The sequence below is a fragment of the Psammomys obesus genome, unplaced genomic scaffold (assembly GCF_907164565.1).
Source record: "Psammomys obesus unplaced genomic scaffold, mPsaObe1.curated_primary_1811, whole genome shotgun sequence".
Lineage (NCBI taxonomy): Eukaryota > Metazoa > Chordata > Mammalia > Rodentia > Muridae > Psammomys > Psammomys obesus.
Window position 1 is genome coordinate 576,656 of NW_026590365.1, and position 20,038 is coordinate 596,693.

Consider the following 20,038-nt stretch of genomic DNA (forward strand, 5'->3'; position numbering starts at 1 on the left):
CACACACACACACACACACACACACACACACACACACACACACACACTAGTGTTATTAGCTAGGGTTCTCCAGGGAAACAGTTAACAGGGAAATAGAGTCAACAAGCTGTTTCCTTAGAGAGCCCTAATACACTGTTCAACAAGGCTACTGAGAAAATTAAATAAAAAATAAAAGTCCACAGCTTTCCCCATACCTGAAATATGAACCAGTGCTAAATAAATGGTCGTAGTTCTTCACTGAAGACTACAGGAACAATATGAAACTGCTTCTTGAAGGCCAGATAAATTCCTTAGTTGAAACTCACATGAAGACATTCCAAAAATTCTGGAAAATCTATCTTCCTTTATCCTTTCTCATTTCCCATACATGGCATTTGAAAATAAAGCTTCATTTCTACAATGTTTAAGAGACAGATATTCTACACACAAAGCTCACCTGTTTGAACACCTGCATTGAAGCTCTTTGTGAATTAAACTGGACTCCCAAGGTGTTTATGAGTTGATCCATGCCTGGAAAAGATATAAGGGGAAAATAGCTTTTAGAACAATATTGATCCCATTATAGGCATAGAGTATGACATGTACACTTGGTTTCACCTGTGTGTCCTCTACAACAGTTTTTCAGACTAATTTTATTCTAAAAAGTCATTAAAACATTCTAAATTAATCTACTCATAGAAAAGATCATTACGTGTCCCCAACACTAGCTGCCAAATTCCTATATATAAGTATTTCTTTCATGTAATTGAATCCATTTCTTACAGCCTCTAAAACATGTCCTATTTTAGTGATTATCAACATAGTTCTATAATTTCAAAAAAAATCCATTCCTGGTCCAGTTCTTGTTTTGGCTAAGGAATTTGGGACTACTATATGAGTTTTTACCCAAGTAATATATGTACAAATCTAAACCAACAGACCAAGCATGGTTAAAAGCAGTTTTCATCTTCCTCTATCAATAGCTGTCCATCTTATGAAGAGATGGTTAATAGCTTCAGTCAAATACCTTGAACCATCAGTCATCCCACAAACAGTACCTACGCTTTCCTCTGCAAAAGATTTTGTTTGATTTATCTACAGTTCAATTTCACTAGAGAGGAAAACAGACAAAAAAAGTAAAATGTACAGTTTGCCTACAAATTAGTTAGTCAGATTTCAGATGACACACGTGCTTCACATGTCTTCATCTGTAGGAACTGAAGACCAGACAGTAGGTGACTTGTAATTTGTCCTTACTAGAAATAGAGACCACTCAAGTACACTCTGACTGCAAAGAAAAAAAAAAAAAAACAAATTCTTCAATACTCCTACAGGTTTTCTGGGCAGCAACCAATCATGCTCTTCTAGCTATTCAGTGGTCTCCTTCTGGATTATAAGAGAATTATCTAACCTAAAACTTTTCCTGCCATCACACCTCTTTTCCCAATTTAGGAATTGGAAAACTCTTAGCTCTCACTTCATGTTATTGGCACCACTTGAGTGTTTCATACATAACCTCTTCAATTTTATTTCACACTTTCCTACATTTTCTCAAGTCTTGCTCTTAATAAAAAAAAAAAAGTGCCCTCCCCCTTCCTTCTTTACTCGCTTTTTCTTCTGTAAGAGTAAGACCAGTGTTTTTACACTATGGCCTAGAATACCCTGGAACTCACTGCAGCTTAGCCTGGTTTCAAACACAAGCAATCCTCTTGCCTTACCCTCCCAATTGCAGGGATTGCAAACATAAAATACCACATCTGACTCCTTGCTTCTTTTTTGTCATTATCGTGATAAATATTCAGAACTTTGTTGAACATCTATCATAATTTCAGGCAATGTTCTTGGGCCTTAGAATACATCCAAGGGAGTGTGTTAAGTGCTTAAATTCTGTTAGAAGGTGAAGTTCTCCGATATCTGACCCTAACTGTTCTTATTTCTTAGTATGTATTTTCCTCTACAGCTCTAACTGTGGGTAGCTCTAGAGAAGCACTGGGACTATGCAAATGATAATGGAAAATCCTATAATTCTAGATGGACAAGTCATTTTGGACAAGGAAAAACACTTTTTCAAGTTATAAAATGTGATTCATGGGCATCTATTCTAAGATCAATACCCTCTGCTGCATATTCTTTGTACCTGTATGCTTGACTCACCTAGAGTCCAAACTGGTAGTATTATGTCTAGCAGAGTCTCTGACCTTTCAAATGAAATTGAAGACAACAGTTTCAACTGTCAAAGTTCTCTAAATTTTGATAGTGGCACAGAAGTCTTCCTTTTATTCCCCAAAGAAGTGTCCTTGTGTATTACTGCTTTTCAACTAGGAATGGTTTCCTCATTTGCTGACATTCAATAGACAAAATAATTCATTTTAAATTCATTGTTTACTTTTTTTGTTGATGTATCTTGGGTCCAAATATGAAAACCACCCTCTTCCTAATGCATTTTTTGACGGGCTCACTATGTTGTTGCCCAGGTAAGCCTGGAACTCATAACTATGACCCCTGCCATGCCACCATTACCAGATCAAAACTTTGTAATAGTAACAACTTGGGATTTCTGAGCTCCTTGTGATAACATTAATAGCACCAGCCCATTGATTATTGTAGGATTTCTTAAATAAGTGTACAAGTGTTTACCAATATTCTCTTCCCTTTTTCCTATTTCCTATTTAAGCTCCTCTCTGTATTCCTACCATTTAGCAGAGTATCATGACCAGTGAATGAATGAATGAATGCCCACTGGACTGCAGATAGAGACATATAGAACCACATCTTTAACTCTTAAAAGCCAAACCCACTTTTGGAAGTTCTGATGCCAATGTTTAAAAAGCCAGTAAACTATCTCTTACCCTATTTATATTACACATTTTTTAGTTAAATGGCATAAAGGGGATATCTGACAATCGAAAATGCCTCAACTGGGCCATGCATGGTGGTACATACTTTTAATCCCAACACTCAGGAGGAAGAAGGAAGAAGGCAGATCTCTATGAGTTTGAGGATAGCCTAGTCTACATAGAAAGTTCTGAGTGAGTCAGGGCTACACAATGAGATCATGTTCACTGGGACCAATGATCACTGGTACAGGCTTAGTAAGGACCTAGTTCCTTAAGAGCATAGAGCAATTGGATAATGGAAATAATATCTCATATGCATCTACATAGCATTACAATAGGTGAAGGGACAATTTTCATATAATTTCCATTTCATTTCACAGATAATTAATTGGGAGGCCCTAGTCTGTAGAGTTTAGAAGTATTAGAATCAGTGGAAAGTTTTATCCTCTGAGTCAAATTACAATACTCCTTGTCACTTTATGGCACCCTGAATCTGATGAATACCTTCTTTATTAAAAAAAAGCTCCTAAAAGAACAATTTGGATAACAGTCTAATTGTCAAGGAGAATCTTGCGCATATATCATTTCCTTTTACTTGCTGACAAATATGATATTCTGGAACTAGTAAAAATGAAAAAGCACTCCTTTAGAATTTTGAGAGTTCAGATTTTTAAAGTATTCCCCGTATTTTTATTACCAGAAAAATAATTAAAGCACACCTACATTTCCCACATTGTTTTATTATATGTCTTGTACCAAAATAGTCATGTTAGTGCTGGGAAAGGGGTTTAGGAAATCATTCAGTCTCACCATTTAACTATAGCATGGAGCTAAAGAAGTGATGAGAAAGGGATGCAGAACAGTCATTAACAGTATTTGCTAAATGCTGGGTTCTACTTCTTGTTTGTTTGCTCTTTTTTTTTTCTTTTGTTTGTTTGCTTTTTGAAGAGTTGCAGTGCTGATTATAGAACTCAGGGCCTTACCCATGCCAGGCAAATACTATCCCACTGAGCTATAACCTTAACTATGGCACTCTTATTGTGTTGAAAGAATAAATATAAGATTGGCTCATCTAATCCTCGAGACCATAAAGTAAGTAGTATTGTTTCCTTTATTTACTTAATGCTGAGGTCTCCCATAGCCACCATCTTAAAAATAAGAAAATTTTCAGAGTGAGATGTAGTAGGTACTCTCCCAGATCATCGAAGTAGAAAATGGCCAAAGGAGAATCTGAACATTTGTAGCCTGAAGATACAACGATAGTGTGGTTATAATATATTTAAACATAGATGCCAGGTCTCCTCCAATTTCTTCTTGAAGCAAAAGCTACCACACTAAAGGGAAACAATCTACCCAGCAAAAGAAGTTTTCAAGACCTTCCAGTTTCTCCCATTTCTTCTATACAGGTTCACATGAGAAAATCCAACTTAAACAATCAAACAAACAATATACACAAAACCCAGAATGCCTCTGAGGTACCTAATCCAGCCACCACAGTGGATACTCAGAAGCAACCTGAACATGGAAACCCCTGGAGTCTGCCTTCCCAGATTATATGGAATGACAGAAAAGAAAGTGACTGCCAAGTGGGAAGGTAAATAGAACAAAAATTCAAGAGGAGATGTGTCATACAAAATTAGTAAAAGTTGACACCATATACCATAGATATACATGTTAGTGTGAGAAAATGAAATTGAATATTACACTATTAACATATGCCAGCCACCCAAGTTTCAAGTAGTGAAGCTCTGTGAAGAAATGAAGACACAAAGTGGTAAAATATACCAGAGAAGAGCTTTGTGAGTTTGGGAGAATCATTGATGCTTTCTAATCCTGGATTTTCCTGTGTGTAAAATACAGATAAGTGAGTTTAACCTTGTCCCTCATATGGTTGTCAAGAAGATAACACATGTTATTTGCATGATGCAATTATAAAATCTCCATGTAAGTTTTAAGAATTACTTCTTTAATTTGTGTACTTCTGTCAGAATATCATGAAAGGTACAAAAGTATAGTCACATTGTAAAGATCCAATGCATTTAGCATGACACCTATCTTATTATTTTTTATCACTTTATCTTAACAGTCCTGGAGGATCACATTCTACCTGTACACTCCCTAGCCATGCAGGTAGCACAGAGCATAGCCTAATAGCGTTTTCATCCATTTTGTCCTCTCAGATGATGATTTCAAGCCTCATTTTCTTTTATACATGAAAAAACAGGTGCTACTGTTGATGCTATATACACTCAAGAAAATAAAGGATCAGAGAGATTAAGCAATGCTAAAGCCATGTAAAATGGAAATGTTGAGCCACGATCTGAATCCAGGTTCAGAAGCTCTTTTCTACCTAAAAATACTTGAATGCTTCTTCTAAACCTGACGTGGTTATTATACTCACGAACTACCAGAAACCATGGTTACCTTCACAAGACCTGCAAAAGTCCAGCATGAATGGCAAAGCCCACAAGGCTCCGCCTCTAGTTAAGAACCTTTAGGCATGTGGCCATTAGTTAGGTTGCATATGTTCCCTCCAGTAGATGGCTCCACATCCATGCACAAATAGGTAAGTAGCACTAAATAGTCTTCGTAGTTTACTAAAATAAAAGCAAAAAAGGAGAAATAAAATGAAGTCGGGAAGGGAACAATTGAAGGAAAGTTGGAATGGGGGAAATGAGAGGTAGGTATGATACTGTTTCATTATATACATGTATAAACTTCTCAAAAATTAAATAAATAAATGCTACAACCCTGTACTTTGGAATAGTTGAAAACAATAATGGAGGTACTCTCATACCTTCACAAAAAGTTCTATTATTGACAGAAAGAGTAAAAGTATCCAGTAATTGTGGTATTGCTCATAAGACAAAATGTGCAGTAATCACAGTTGGCACACAGCACTTAAGTATCAGTTGAGAAAAAGAATGAAAGCCACAGCTGCAAAGACTCATTGCTCTGCAATATCATTTAAAAGTCTAACCTTATCCTATCATGTAATTATTGAAGAGAAAATGGAATCTGGATTTTAAGTGAAATCCAACCTTAAAATGTTGGCAATCGGCCAAATTGTAAGAGTATGAGATTAGGCAAAGTGCCTTGATTCCCCCCATTTGTGTGTGAAAGCCCTCACTCTTGAGGTGACTATTTAGAGCTATGGCCTTTATGGAAATAATTAAAAGTAAATGAGGTCATACAGGTAGTGCGCTAATCACAGAAGATTAATCCCTTAAGAAGAAACACAAGAGACTTTTCTGTCTCTTCACTTATACAAAGAAAGATGTTGAATGTACAGAAGAGGAGGCAGGAAAGCAGCTGTCACAACACATCTGACTATGCTGAGACCCCATCCCCAAATTCTAGCCCCTGGAAATAAAAAATCAGAACTTCTGTTGTTTAAAGCACTCAGTTAGTGGAATTTTGTTTTAAGAGCCATAAATAAACTACTTATGGAGTTTTCTTTCCTATTAAAAACTTTACAGACATTTGAAAATATCCTAAATGTTGATCGATAGAAGATGGGCAAAATAAATCATGGCTTAACCATATAGTAAAAATTATACAGTCAAACAGAACAATGAAGCATTTTTATGAACCTATAGGGAAATATTTCCAAAGTATTTTTAAGTAGGTAAAGCAAACTGTAGGACAATATGCATAATGTCTTACTATTTTTGTGTAAAAGGGAAAGGAGAAATATAATCAAATTACAATCTCAGAAATAAATTAAGAAACATTAAGGGATTAAAGAGGCAAATAAGCATGTAAAGAAATAAAAAAGGGGGAAAGTGATGATAGAATTATATTTTAATTAAAATGCATAACAATGAAACCAGATTAAAAAGTAATAAAACAAAGAAAAAAGTTGAAAAATGTATATGTGGGTATACTTCAAATATCTCCACAAAGAATCATAGTAAACTAGTAACTTTAATGAGGAAGAATAAGTAACTAATGGACAAGATTAAGAGAGAATTTTCACCGTAGAGCCTTTGGTTTCTGTTGGGTCTTGAGCCACGTGGAATGTTACCAATTTAAAAAAAAAAAAAAAAAAAAATAATCTGTTAAATGGGAGTTTAAAATTTTTAGGAAAACAAATATTTATGTGAGCTATAATTGGTATATAGGCTAATTATTTAGGCCTCTGGCCTAAATTAAGGTTGTGGCACTTTTTAGAATAAAAGCAAAAGTGTTGGGAAACAGAGACAGAAAAGGTAGATAAGGAAACTAAGAAAGAAGGAAAAGCCTGTATTTTATGCATAAGACGTTAGAAGTACAACTACAAGTACATTTTTCTCAACACTTAACTATACTGTCATAAATTCTTAAAGTGTTTTCACAAACTTAAAGCAATGTTTCTCAATGCCATTTAATCAAGTAGTTCCTACTGTAATCTCTAATTCAGAGAGAACATTCAAACGCATACTTTAAGTAACTTCACCAAGGTTATGATAATGGCAAGTTGAAGAACCAGGAAAAAGGAAAGAAAAAGTCCTGAATGAGCAGTGGATAAGTCTAGAGGTGAAAAAAATAGGTTCTTTTTTGGAAATATTAAGGTGGTGGTTACAACAAAATGCCAAAATGTTAGTGGTTTGAAATATCTTTTTGTTTGTTTGTTTGTTTTGTTTTTCAAGATAGGGTTTCTCTGTGTAACAGTCCTGGCTGTGCTGGACTCACTCTGTAGACCATTGTGGCCTTGAACGCAGAGATCCACCTACCCCTGCCACCATGGCCTGGCCACCACTACCAGGCAGATTTGAAATATTTTAACAAGGTACTAGAGTTACATTATTGCACCTTCAAATTCTCATAGGCTAAGGATACAGTTCAGTGGCAGAACCTTACTTAGCATGTGCAAGACCCTTAATTTCAATTCCTCACACCATACACACACAGACTAAATTCATGTTGTGCTTTTTAAAAAATCCTAAATACACAGAGATTATCTTTTAGTATATTATATAGAGCATTTAGCCTGTTCTAGAGATTTATAACTAACATTCTGCTCAATAATTTATGTCTCCCATCACATACACAACATTAAAAAGTAAAACAAAGTACTCAAAATAGCAAAATTGGTGAAATCCTTCACTTAAATACATTATTTATAGCCACAAAGAACCATATCATTTTAGAAATAAGTAAAGAGAGGGGCTGGAGAGAGAACAGCATATCAGGTAAGAGCACTGTCTGGTCTTGCAGAGGTCCTGAGTTCAATTTCCAGCAACCACGTGGGAATCACAACCATCTTTACTGGGATCTTCTGCCCTCTTCTGGCACACAGGTGTACATGCAGATACAGCACTCATTCATAAAACAAATAAATCTTACCAAGGGGGGAGGGGGAGAAAGAAGGAAAGAAGCTATGTGAAAAGGGTTTAATAAGCAGATCAGAAATCTAACTTCTACTTATAAAAGCTAAATAAATAGTAACTGTATGTAAGCCAGAAAGAAAACCAAATGTGGTCTCATATTGTATTTCGGATGAAGAGATGGCATCCATCTAATCATACTCTACTTAGTACTTAAACTGTAACCACACTGGATGATCATCTAGGTCAACCACAGAAATTGGGTTTTTCTTATCAAAAATATGGCAGTTTAGAATAAGATCTTAGATAAAGCAGTGCTGGTGCATGCCTTTAGTTTCAGCACTCCAGAAGCAGAAGCAGATGGTTTCTGAGTTCCAAGGCCAGCCTGGTGTATACAGCAAGTTCCAGGACAGCCAAGGGTACACAGAGAAACCCTGTCTCAAAAAAACTAAAAAAAAAAAAAAAAAAAAAAGACCTTGGATAATAAGACCGCACAAAATATATACCAAGTGTTTGCAAGGGAAAGGTAATTAGGTAAGGACTATGAAACCGAATAATATTAAGTGTTATCAAGCAGCTCTCAGTCTCAGAAGGAACTGGGGTCTTAGTTATGAAGACAAATAACCAAAATTGCAGCAGAGGGTAATAAAGTTTCCAGAAATTTCAGAAATGGTGATGTGGTACTTCAAATCAGTACTTATGGATATAAAAGGAAAGGAAGTTTTCATACTAATGACTTTTTAGTAGGAACCAGTGATGGATGGAATACTATAAATACCACTCAGGAAACCTATAAAAATAAGCATATTATAAGATAGTTTATTTGTCTCATAGAAGAACATATAGAGACATCTGAACAATAGCTGAGGAGATAAGATCTGTTGTGGAGTACAGGGACATCTATAGGACTTAAATAAGAATAAAAATGGATGAGAGGGGAGAAGGGAGGGTCTTATGGGGGGATACAAAGTGAATAAAGTGTAATTAATAGAAGTTAAAAAAGAATGGATGGGAGGATAAAGAAAATAATTCAAACAGAAAATGAGCTTTAAAAACTTTTTGGGAGGGGGTTTGGAGAGATGGCCCAGAGGTTAGGAGCACCGACTGTTCTTCCAAAGGTCTTGAGTTCAATTCCAAGCAACCACATGGTGGCTCACAGCCATCTGAAATAAGATCTGGTGCAGGTGTACATGCAGGCAGAATAATGTATACATAATGAATAAATAAATCTTAAAAAAATTTTCTTAGGGATAAAATGGTTCATGCATATAATTCCAGCACTCAGGTGGCTGAGGGAGGAGGCTTCAGAGTTCAAGGCCAGGCTGACTACAAAGTAAGATCTTGTCACCATCTTCTAAAATTCCAATAATATACCAGATCCTGACTTCAATGTTCAATATATATTTTATAAAATAACCCTCCAGTTTTTTTTCTCAGTTTTTAACATCCAGTATATCAATTTGCTAAATGAATTATGTATCCCAAGGCTGCTTTTTCTTCATTCAATAATTTAAGTGTGCCCATACAGTGCAAATGACTCAAAATTAAGGTAAACATATAAATGTATTGGGCTGGAGTGATAGCTAGATGTTAAGAGCACGGCCTGCTGTTCCTGAAGACCCAAGTTCAGTACCCATCATCTATGTCAGGTGGCTCACTTAATTCTGGCTTCTTCACACATGCAGCATTCAACTCAACCAGACACATACATAAATAAAAACTTAAGAAAAGAGAAAAAAAGAAGCTGGGCACGATGGAGCACACCTGCAATCCAATCCAAGTACTCAGGGAGGCAGTAGCAGGCAGATTTCTTTGAGTTCTAGGCCAGCCTGGCATACAAAGTGAGTCCAGGACAGCCAAGGCTACACAGAGAAACCCTGTCCTTAAAATAATAATAATAATAATAATAATAATAATAAATAACATCTAAATAAATAAAAAAAATCTAAATGTATCAAACATTAACAAGCCTTAGCCACAATAACAAAGGATGAGTAGCCAATTTCCATCTTCTCACATGAGAAACACATTCTGGAAAAACTAATTTAATAACCTGTCTCTGTACCTTTTCAATAAAACAAACAAACACACAAACAAACAAAGACCAGAACCACTAAGAGCCTCATCTCTGAACTGCATATACCAGAAAAAATGAGAGTGGCCGTGGTGATCATTTTTTCCCACCAATTTTCTTCCCAATGTGCTTTGAAAGCAAGAAGATTCTACAGCATTCTAATGCTGTGAAAGTAGAGCTTTTATGCAGTTTTGTCTTGGGACTGGACTGCATAGTTCCGTTTGTCACTTACACTTTGGAAGTTTTACACTGCCTGCATTTTCTTGCCAATCTGCCCTCTAAGCTAATGTGAAGACACTATGCCTAGCCTCTCTCATCAAGTTTCCAAGGATTAATGTCTCTCTCATAAGGGTTATCCCCAAACTTTGAAGAAGAGGATGAAGTCATTTATGAGTCACTGGTTTGCTGTCCAAAGGTCCTGTGGGTCACATCAGTTTGGTTCAACTAACCAAAGAATCAGAAGATAGGCAGGTTAGTGGCCTTTTCTCTTACAGCTGATAAAATCCAGTAGGAACAATGTTAAATCGCAAACAAGACATATATTCCAGCCTGTCTTTGCACAAGCTGTTCAACCTATACAGGGCTTCTTTTCCTTAGTCAGAAATGTGCTTTAAGGACAGCAAAGAACTAAGTCTACCTGCTGCACTCCAGAGAAAACCCTAAACAGAGTATGAAAAGAAAGTGAAAAACCGAGCAAGTAGCAGCAGTCTATGCCATATATATCTTCTGAGTAAGAATTTTTAGCATGCATCCTACAGAAGAGAAAAGCAATGGGCAGGGGCACCTAAATGGTTAGCGGCAGTAGGAGGGTTTTAAAGTAAATCTTCTTTATTCTCACAAAGCACTATGTTTAGTTTAAAACCCAAATTTACAGATTATTTTCTTTTTCTCTTTTCTCCGTCAGTATTAGATTATGTGGCATACAAGTACTTTATTTTTTTTTTTTTGCAATGCCAACATTATTAGAGAAAATAAGGTATTGTCCCCTTGCCACCTGTTAGGACGTGATATAGTTTCTACAAAATTCTTAGGGTCAAAGAAAGTACAAAAAGCTTCACCCTTCGCTCCAGTAATCAGAGCAATTCCAGCCGATCTTCCACCTACACGAACTACCCTATTGGTCACATCTTAAAGAGCCTAGACAGAGCTATGCACTGGCTTCATCCTGCAACCAAGCTCAGCCACTTCCTTAACGAGCTGGAATGTCCGAAGCAGCTCCTCCGCAGAACGGGTCTTAAGGTCAGTACCAAGAGACCAGACACTAACTTAACTCTTCACTGCCGCTCTTCCTTGTTTTTAGAAGCATCTCTGGGCACCTGCTATTGCTTGGGGGAAGGGAGGGGTGACGTAAGTGGGATCACTGCTCTTCCAAATCCTCTCCCCTCTCGCTGAGACTTTTGGGTTTAAAACAAACCTTACCACTTAAGGAAGACTGGCTGTACTGGAGACAGGACAGACGGAACTAGACAAACCTATCCATTCCTGTCCCCTTCCAATTTTTCCACAAGGCCCCCTGAAGTCATTTTCCATTGAGTTTAATTTAATTCTACATAATGTTCTTGCCCCTTCCGCTCACACGTCCCCCGCTGCCTCAATCCCACTTCACTGCTAAAACCCAAAGCCAAGTGGGTGTGTGCGGTTGGCGGTGGCGGAGGCGGCGGGTAGGGCGTATTAGAACCTAGACTAAGGACAGGAGAGTGGGTTCTTTCCCAAGTCACTTACCTCCCGTATCTCTAGCTGAGGACTCCTGAAGTGTCCGGAGCTCAAGCAGTCCTACAGGAGACTCATACTCCTGAGCTGATCTCAAGACATCTATTCCTTTTGCACCCGCCCATGTCTGACAGCGCGCCTGACAACGCGCTTTAGCCCTCTCTTCCTTGGTCTCCCACCTCCCGGTTTTCTCCAGGTTGGAAAAGGATGGGGGAAACGAAAAAAAGGAAGGAGTTGATTTAGACCCAGCTGGGCCACCCTTCAGAACAAGAGAAATAAAGCTTTCAAGCATCCAAGCCCCGAATCAGAGCGGTGGAGCAGACTTCCTAAAAAGAATCCTCCCACTGCAGCCTTCTCGGTGCTAAAAATACAGCTGCTTCTCCGAGACTAAGTGGCCAGCGCTGAAGCTCCTGCGTTCCCTTTTTACCTCAACCGATTCAGTTCCGGCCAAGCCCATTCTCCACCCACCTCAAAACTCCTCACACCCTCGCCTAGTGAGCAGGGGCGGGGTCTCGGAAAAGCACCCAAACCTCAGATCACGACTTAAACGCAAAGTTGAGACCAACCAGAAGGAGTCACTCAAGACCCACAAGGAGATAGCGCCAGAAGATCCCTTCCAGGCAGCGGTTAGCGCTGCACACCCAGCACCCTCCTAAAAAGAAAGGAGGGATAGACGCTAGCGATTGGTGGAAACATATAGGAAAACACCAGCCCAGGGCAGGGGCTTCCACCCGAGTGGGAGGCACTCCCGCGGGACCACGCCCGAGAGACTTCTCGGTGGTACCTGGCCGCCCTACTGTTACACCGCACCCGTGAGGTCAGAGCCTGGTGCACTCGCCAGGCAACCTGAGTAGGTGGAGTGCTTAGTTTTTTTCTGTGACAGACTAGGCCCAGAAAAGAGGTGTGACCACTACTACCACGAGGAATCCACCTAGGGTGGAGTTCCTTAAAAGGGACAAGTGGCCGCTAGAGGGGAGTGGAGTAGGAGGGGGGTAGAGATGGATGGGTCAGAAAAAGGCGGAGGGACACGGAAGGAGGTGGGGCGGGACCCAGGCAATGGGAGCTGGCTTCGCTCCTGGCGGCAGTCTCTGTTGGCCGGCAATCTCTGTTGGCCTCCTGCTGCAGCAGGTAAGACTGAAATCCGTTTCAGTGCATGCTTAGTCCCTGATAGGGGTTTTCAGGCACACTATTTGGTCACCTGTCCACGCGGACTTAAGCTCTCCAGGGAAGGATGAGAAGGGTGTGGTGATTCAGGATGTCTAGGAAGAAAGGTTTGCGGAATGGGGAGTGCCAGGAAAAATGGTAACTCTCAGCAGATTTTTACCCTCCCAGTTTTCCATGGCAACGTATGACACTAGCAAGGACAGAGGGGTCACAGTGTCTTTTCAGGGCTGATGCTTAAGAGGAATGGAGCTGGGTGAATTTTTTAGCAATAGATAAGAGAAGTTGAGGGTAAAAAAGGAAGTGGGTGAAGCTGAATTGAACATGAATTGCTAACACCCTGTGGCCCTGGCAGAGAGAGTTCATAAAGGTTTTCTGAGTCTCCCAGCTACACGCTCTCTAAGAATAGAGTTTTCAACCCCTTGAGACTGCTTCTCAACAAAGCATTGGCTAACAACCCTGAAGAACTGAATCCATGGGAGAGAAGCAACTTTCCCAGCATTTCCTTGCCCTTGCCTTAAAGTCCTTCTCTAGTTCATTTTAATGGAAACCCGGTAGTTACAGACAACCACAGCCTCCTTCCAGTGCCTCTACCCTACCACAATTCTTCTAAAGGGGAGGCAAAAGTGAGAGAAGAAACAAAGGAGAGGAAAGGAAGGAGCAGCCAAGCAAGAGAAATAATAGGTTTCATGTATTCAGCACCTCATATGGGCAGTTCACTGGGCCAGGTAACATTATAGTCATCAGTTTTCCTTTATTCCTGGTAACAATCCTGGACAGTAGGTAGCACTATATTTTGTGCCCCACCAGGGAGTACTGAGGATTGATTTCAGGGACTAGTGTATTCTGTGAAGCATTCTACCACTCAACTGGATCTCTAGCTCATTTTTTGTTATTGTAGTTTATTTGAGATAGGAGGTAGTCTTTAGAGCTCAGACTAATGTAGCCAAGGCTGTCCTCATACTCACCAGTCTCCTGCCTGGGCCTTCCTGGTTCTGTGTTTAGAGGCATGCACTGTCACACCCAGCTTCTTAAAAAAAGAATAAGAAAACTGAGGGTTACAGCTCAGTATGTGCCCAGCAAGTATGTCCATTTGCTTAACTGCTATTTCTGCTCAGGTGTGTTTTAAACATCTCATTTTCCTTCCCTCCCCAAACAATCTCTTCTTCCACTGGTAGATAGCTCACCAACAACCCAAACATTCAAGGCTACACTTGGGAATCCTTTAACCTGTTGTGATGATCTGGATCCTGCCTATATCTCAAGCCCCAGGGGTTTTGCTGCTCTACTAGATCTTATCCAGATTGGAAATCCCTGATAATCCCAGGCTTTTTTCCAGCCTCTGGGTCACTAGACACCTTACCTTCTTGGCCTGAAGCGGCTTAAACTCTCTGTCCACTTTGTTTTTAAAGGACCAACTAAAGGTCATCTCCTCTCCTTATTTAATTCATTCAGAGAGAACTGAACATTTCCTTCTGCACCTCCTTGTACCTATGTATTGTTATAACTGCTTCTCCTTATTACTACACTAGAAAGTCCTGAAGGTTAGGCATGAGGTGCCAGTATATCTATAATGCAGATGCTGGTTATTATCAGTAATAGTTACTGAGCAGTGACTATGTGCTGAGCTCTGTTCTAAACCCCACTGAATCATTCTGACAGTGGCATGGGTAGGTATTATCACTACCATTTTCATATGCAGAAACCAAGACACAAGATGAAACAGCAGGATATAAAGGATGTTTCTGTAGCAGGGATTTTTGTAAATGCCTCACTATCTCTCTATGCCATATTTCCACCACTGCCTACACCCTGCCCCACTTACAAGGTAAGACTTATTAACAGGGGGTCATACAATGTACAATTCTTTTTTAAAAGGGCCACTTTATTCCTTGAATCTTAATGCCTTTAATGTATAAAATATAAAGAATACTGCTTTTTTAAAAAGGATATTTCACTAGTCCAAGGCTATCTTCAGTAATGACCGAAGGTTTTAGATTCAAGGATGTAAAACTGTTTATATCAAAGACTAATATACTTTTGTAGTGTGAAAAATGAAGACGGTAGACTTCTGTAATAAATTCTGATATCAATAGCCACTAGAATTCTTTACCTTGGCTAGGTGTACCTTCTGGTCATAGGGGAGGCTCCAGAAGATGTGTCCATTTGAAGATAGCCAAACAATTTATACTCTTGCTAAGAGTTTTTCTTGTTATCTAATTTATTTTATACTGTACTATTTTTCTGCCTCAACTGCATTTAGAAAACATTGTACCCAGTTGTTAAATTCAGACTTTGGAAAAACAAAGTAAATTATTAAATCTTAAGTAAATAATCTCAAGATTCTTTCCCATACATTCTTCCATGCAGTTAGTCAGGGCAACACACTGAGCACCTATGACATTAAAAAAAAAAAAAAAAAGCATGTTGAAAATTAAAGAGAGAGCTAAGGCTATCCAGTCTCTTCTAGGGACTCCAGTATAGTAGCCCCTGACTTCATTATGTCCAGTCTATTGGTTTACAGTTTTCCTTTGAAGTTTTTAGACATGATATCTGTCTTGCCTGAATGAGAACTTAAAGCTACTCACAAGGACCTATGTACCCCAGCACCACAGTTAGTGGTAAAGGCAGGAGTTCTCCTTGATGTTCTTTATCTGTTCCTTATTTTTCCATACTGTGAATTGAACCCAGTGCATTGTGTATGTTTGGTAAGCACTCTCCCACTGAGACACATCCACCCTTGTTCTTTGCCTCTTGTCATATCAATAATCAGCATGGATGGTGTCCTTGTGAGACATGTCCAATGAAGATTGTGAAGAAGCAGACATGAAGAACGGGACATTGTACTGTTTCCTTCTAGGAAGCAGTAGGGGCTCCCTTTTTCTTAGGTGGCTTAAGAAACAAAGCAAATAGCCACTTGCAACACTTTCAACTTCTTCCATTGCACCAGAAGCAGCCTGAACTCTCTTCTACATTTCTAAAGAACCTGGGGAAGATGAGAATTAAATTACATAAATTACATTCTAAACTTAAAGGAAGATGGACAAAACCCCTGCACATACCCAGGTCTCAAAAGATGCTGCTCTTTAATGCTCTTCTTCCTCTTCATTATCCTGCTTTTCTTCCTCCTCCAGAACGTCAGCTGACAAACTACTGGGGTGGAGCCCAGAATGAGGGCTAGAGGGAAAGAGGAGGAAAAGCCTCAGGAAGAGGCCTCCACCCTCCCTGCTCCCAGTAGAACAACAACAATAGTGTTAAAATACTTGAAGAATTGGAGCTAAGGAGAAGGTGTGGCAGAAGAGGGTGATGAGGAAAGGTGAAGACAAGACAAGAGAGGATACTTAGGGAACCAGCAGGGTAGAGTAGCCTGGAGACAAGGAGGGGGAAAAAATAGTAGCACATAACCTGAAAAAGCTGCCCTCTTATGTTACTGTGACTCCTAGGATAACAAGAATATTACCCAAACCAGTGCACACCTCAGATCTAGTGAGGACAAAATTGCCCTCCTCACCCACATTTCCCCCCTTTAGCTCTGCAGCTCCCCAGGGGGTATAGTCTCCCAGCAAGCTCAGCTAGAAGGAGACCTTTTGACTCCCTGCTGATGTTGAACCACTGTTGTGTTCCTCCCACGTCTCAGAGGAAAACACTCAGGTTACCGACAGCAAAGGAAAAGGACATTTGGAAGAAGGTATCTATTTAGCTGAGAAGAGAAGTCCTGGAAGACAACTGGGAGGGAGCTTGGTTTCTAAACTGTGCAAGGTAAGAAAAAACTTTCCATGTCTCTAAACAGTTTCAATACGGATTCCTCTTACAGAGATCCTGTTAGTATTTACTTCACAGAACTGTCATAGACATTAAATATGATACAGAGGAGGCTTTGCAGTGACTAGTGAATTTAAGCTTTTTGTTTTTCCCTTAAAGTTTCCACAGCTTGACCCACAATCAGTTCCTGAAAAACCTACCTCAGCTCTAGTGAGATTACAGCCTGCAAAGCACACTGCTGGGCACAAACAAAGCTCTCAAAGGTTAACTAGTACTATTCTTAACAATGGAATCTCTGAACTTTGATTCTACTTCCTGGCCACAGAAGTTGAAACAATGACCCATATTCCTTCTTGTTTCCTATCCTTTTACACATGAACACACCAGTTTACAAAAATAGTAACCAAACTGCTCTAAGACACCCAGACACATGATTAAGTTCACTTTAGGAATGTCCAGTGGGCCAGGAGCCTATGGACAGAATTTGAAATCCTCCTGGCATCGTATCATCCCAGGCAAACTCTAGCAGGCTTACAAACTATAAATTTAGTTGTGCCTTAGGCTACTAACTTTATGAGTAAAAAGTTTGACTGATTAGCTATGGTGGTGGTGGTGGTAGTGTATGTGTTAGGATGAGAAGTTGGGCTCCCATGGATTTTTCATACAATTAGACTACCAAAGTTACCACACCCATAAAATTGGAGGAAGGAAGAGCCTTTAGAGTTAGCGACCAAGTCAAACCAGAAAAACTGGGAGCCTCAGCCTCACCTGTAGGAAAGGGGTAATATCCTTGGCCCTGTCCCTAAAAATGTATATTTCTGAGTCAGTATAAGACTTGAATTCTTACTTTCATATTAAACAAATAAACATATTAAATTATCTAAGGAAATGTAAAAATAGGACAGGGATTTCTTTATCACTGAGCTAATCCAGGAGTGTTAGTTCCCCAAAGGCACAATAAGCACTTATCACATCCCTATAGAAGGCTACAGCCTATTGCCCATTGTCTCCCAAACAAGTAAGAAATTGATCCTTACCCTGTGGGACAGATCATTCTATCACTTCTCTCATAAAGTAAAATGGAAAATCTAAATGGAGTTATGCCTATGATGTGTTCTCAAAATCTTTCTTAACGCACAATACTAAAAGTACTGATGCTTCATCCTTTATGTCCTTCATTCTTCCTTTCTCCAAACAGCCTAGTACTATAGTCATTTTGATCCCTCAAGTAAATACACAAATATGGTTAAAGCAGCCTGACAGGGAATGACAATTGACAGAGCATTACTCCCTCAAGTCAGTACAGCAATGAATTGGAATGAATGTAGCAAGCAGCTTAGCAGCAACAATTCACTTCCTAAGATAAGATAAATGGTTTGATCAGGGATGAGACTCTAATTAGTGTGCCATGGGGATATACCTGTTTACATGGTAGAAACACACAATTGAAATGGTCAGTATTGAGTGGCCAATTAGAGGAAATATACACAAATATGCTGAAAATAAAATGTGGGAAACACAAATCCTCACAGGAGTTACCTCAGTTACAGAATGTTGGTATGAGAAAGGCCTGATGATGTTATTTCAGCATTTTTTTTCCAACATGTGGCATGTATACCAATACTACTATGAAGGATCATTTTGGGTGGCACACAGATAAATATTTTCCCATACTGTGTGTTTTATTTTTATAGTTACCTTCTATTTGCTGAAATTAAAAATGGTTTTCCATTTTCAGTCATGCTATTTTTGTAGGAATTTATTTTTATTAAAGTAAGCCAGTCCATTTAAAGAAAAATAATAATGCTACAGAAAATGTTCTAAGTCATGAAAGTAACTCAAACATGATTGTTCATTAGCAAGACAGCGTAAATCTAACTATCCTAATCCAACAATTCATTTATTGGATGGACACATTGATTTAGAGGGTGTTAACACTCTGACCACCAAATAAAAATAAAACTTGTCTGTTTCTCCTGTAGCCATGGCAGAATTGGTAATAAAACATGGCATTTTAACACTGAGCCTAGTGAAAGCCACCTGCCCTTATTTCTTGAACTCCCACTACATACTAAAAGGCTTTTTTTTTTTTTTGCTCTTACATCATGGTACATACTTCTCTCATAGGGTTCAACACATTTTATTAAATCTATATTTATGTGGAATCTTACTCATTTGACAATTAGCTCATTGATGTTAGGAGTTTAATCACCACAGTTCAATTATCTTCGTGTTTTCATTTCTGAATATAGTGCCTGTACTGTGGCAAATGCCCAGTGAAAGTTGGTACAATGTAATAATTATGAATTAGAGCTGCATATTGACACTGCCTTCACCACTGTAGCTGTGTAGCACTGGACAACTTAGATAAACTATATGGGTCTTGAATTCCTTATTTTAAGATGAAGATTATAAAAAAAAATGCTGTCCAATAGGACGCTAAGAAGATAAAGTAACAAGACATGCTGGTACAGAGTGAGTGCTAGTACATTTTGCTATTACAGGTAGAGAATCCCTAACCTGGAAATCTAAAATGCTCCAAATTCTGATACATTCTGAGTGTTTAGATAGTACAAGTGGAAATGTTCCTCACCTGCATTCATAGTATTATAGTTAAAACACATTAGAGCTGGTGAGATGTGCTGATGATAAACCTGATGAACTGGGTTTGATACCCAGAACTCACATGCATGGTGAAAAGTCACATGTATGACGCCCATGATGGGTTCCCTGATTTCTACATGTGTGCACACATGCACACACATTCCCACGCCTTTAATAAATATAAATGCAAAAATACATTCTCACTAAGTATTACATAAAATCACCTTTAATCTATTTTTATAAGTATGAGACAAAAAATAAATTTCATATTCAAGCATGAAACCCATACCCCAAGATATAGTATTGTATAAACATATAAATATTCCAAAATCTGAGGGGAAAAAATAAACACCTTGAAATCTAAAACACTTCTGTTCCCAAGCACTTAGGTAAGGGACTCACAATCTGTATTTGTGTTGAACTCAATTACACTTTATTGGTCTTGAGACTCCACTCTAGAGAAACACAGACAAGACTACTTTTTCCATTTACGATCATTCAAATGCCTCACCTTCTTTCCTTTCTCATTCCTAATGGCTCAGTCCACTTTTGTAACATCATTTCCACACTCTTTACTATCTACTATCTCAGCTAGTTATGAC

General features: G+C 38.8%; 1 protein-coding gene across 1 annotated transcript in view; it reads right to left on the bottom strand.

Moving 5' to 3' along the window:
• Window positions 1–16,153, bottom strand: part of Klf8 (KLF transcription factor 8) — a 43,362-nt gene extending 27,209 nt beyond the window's left edge. Inside the window, exons 1-3 of the mRNA XM_055606920.1 lie at window positions 16,133–16,153; window positions 14,039–14,100; window positions 437–510 (exon numbers count right to left, since the gene is read on the bottom strand). Coding sequence (XP_055462895.1) covers window positions 437–510; window positions 14,039–14,081 — 117 coding nt within the window. The 5' untranslated portion in view covers window positions 14,082–14,100; window positions 16,133–16,153. The remainder of the gene's footprint in view (window positions 1–436; window positions 511–14,038; window positions 14,101–16,132) is intronic.
• Between the last annotated feature and the right edge of the window lie 3,885 nt (window positions 16,154–20,038).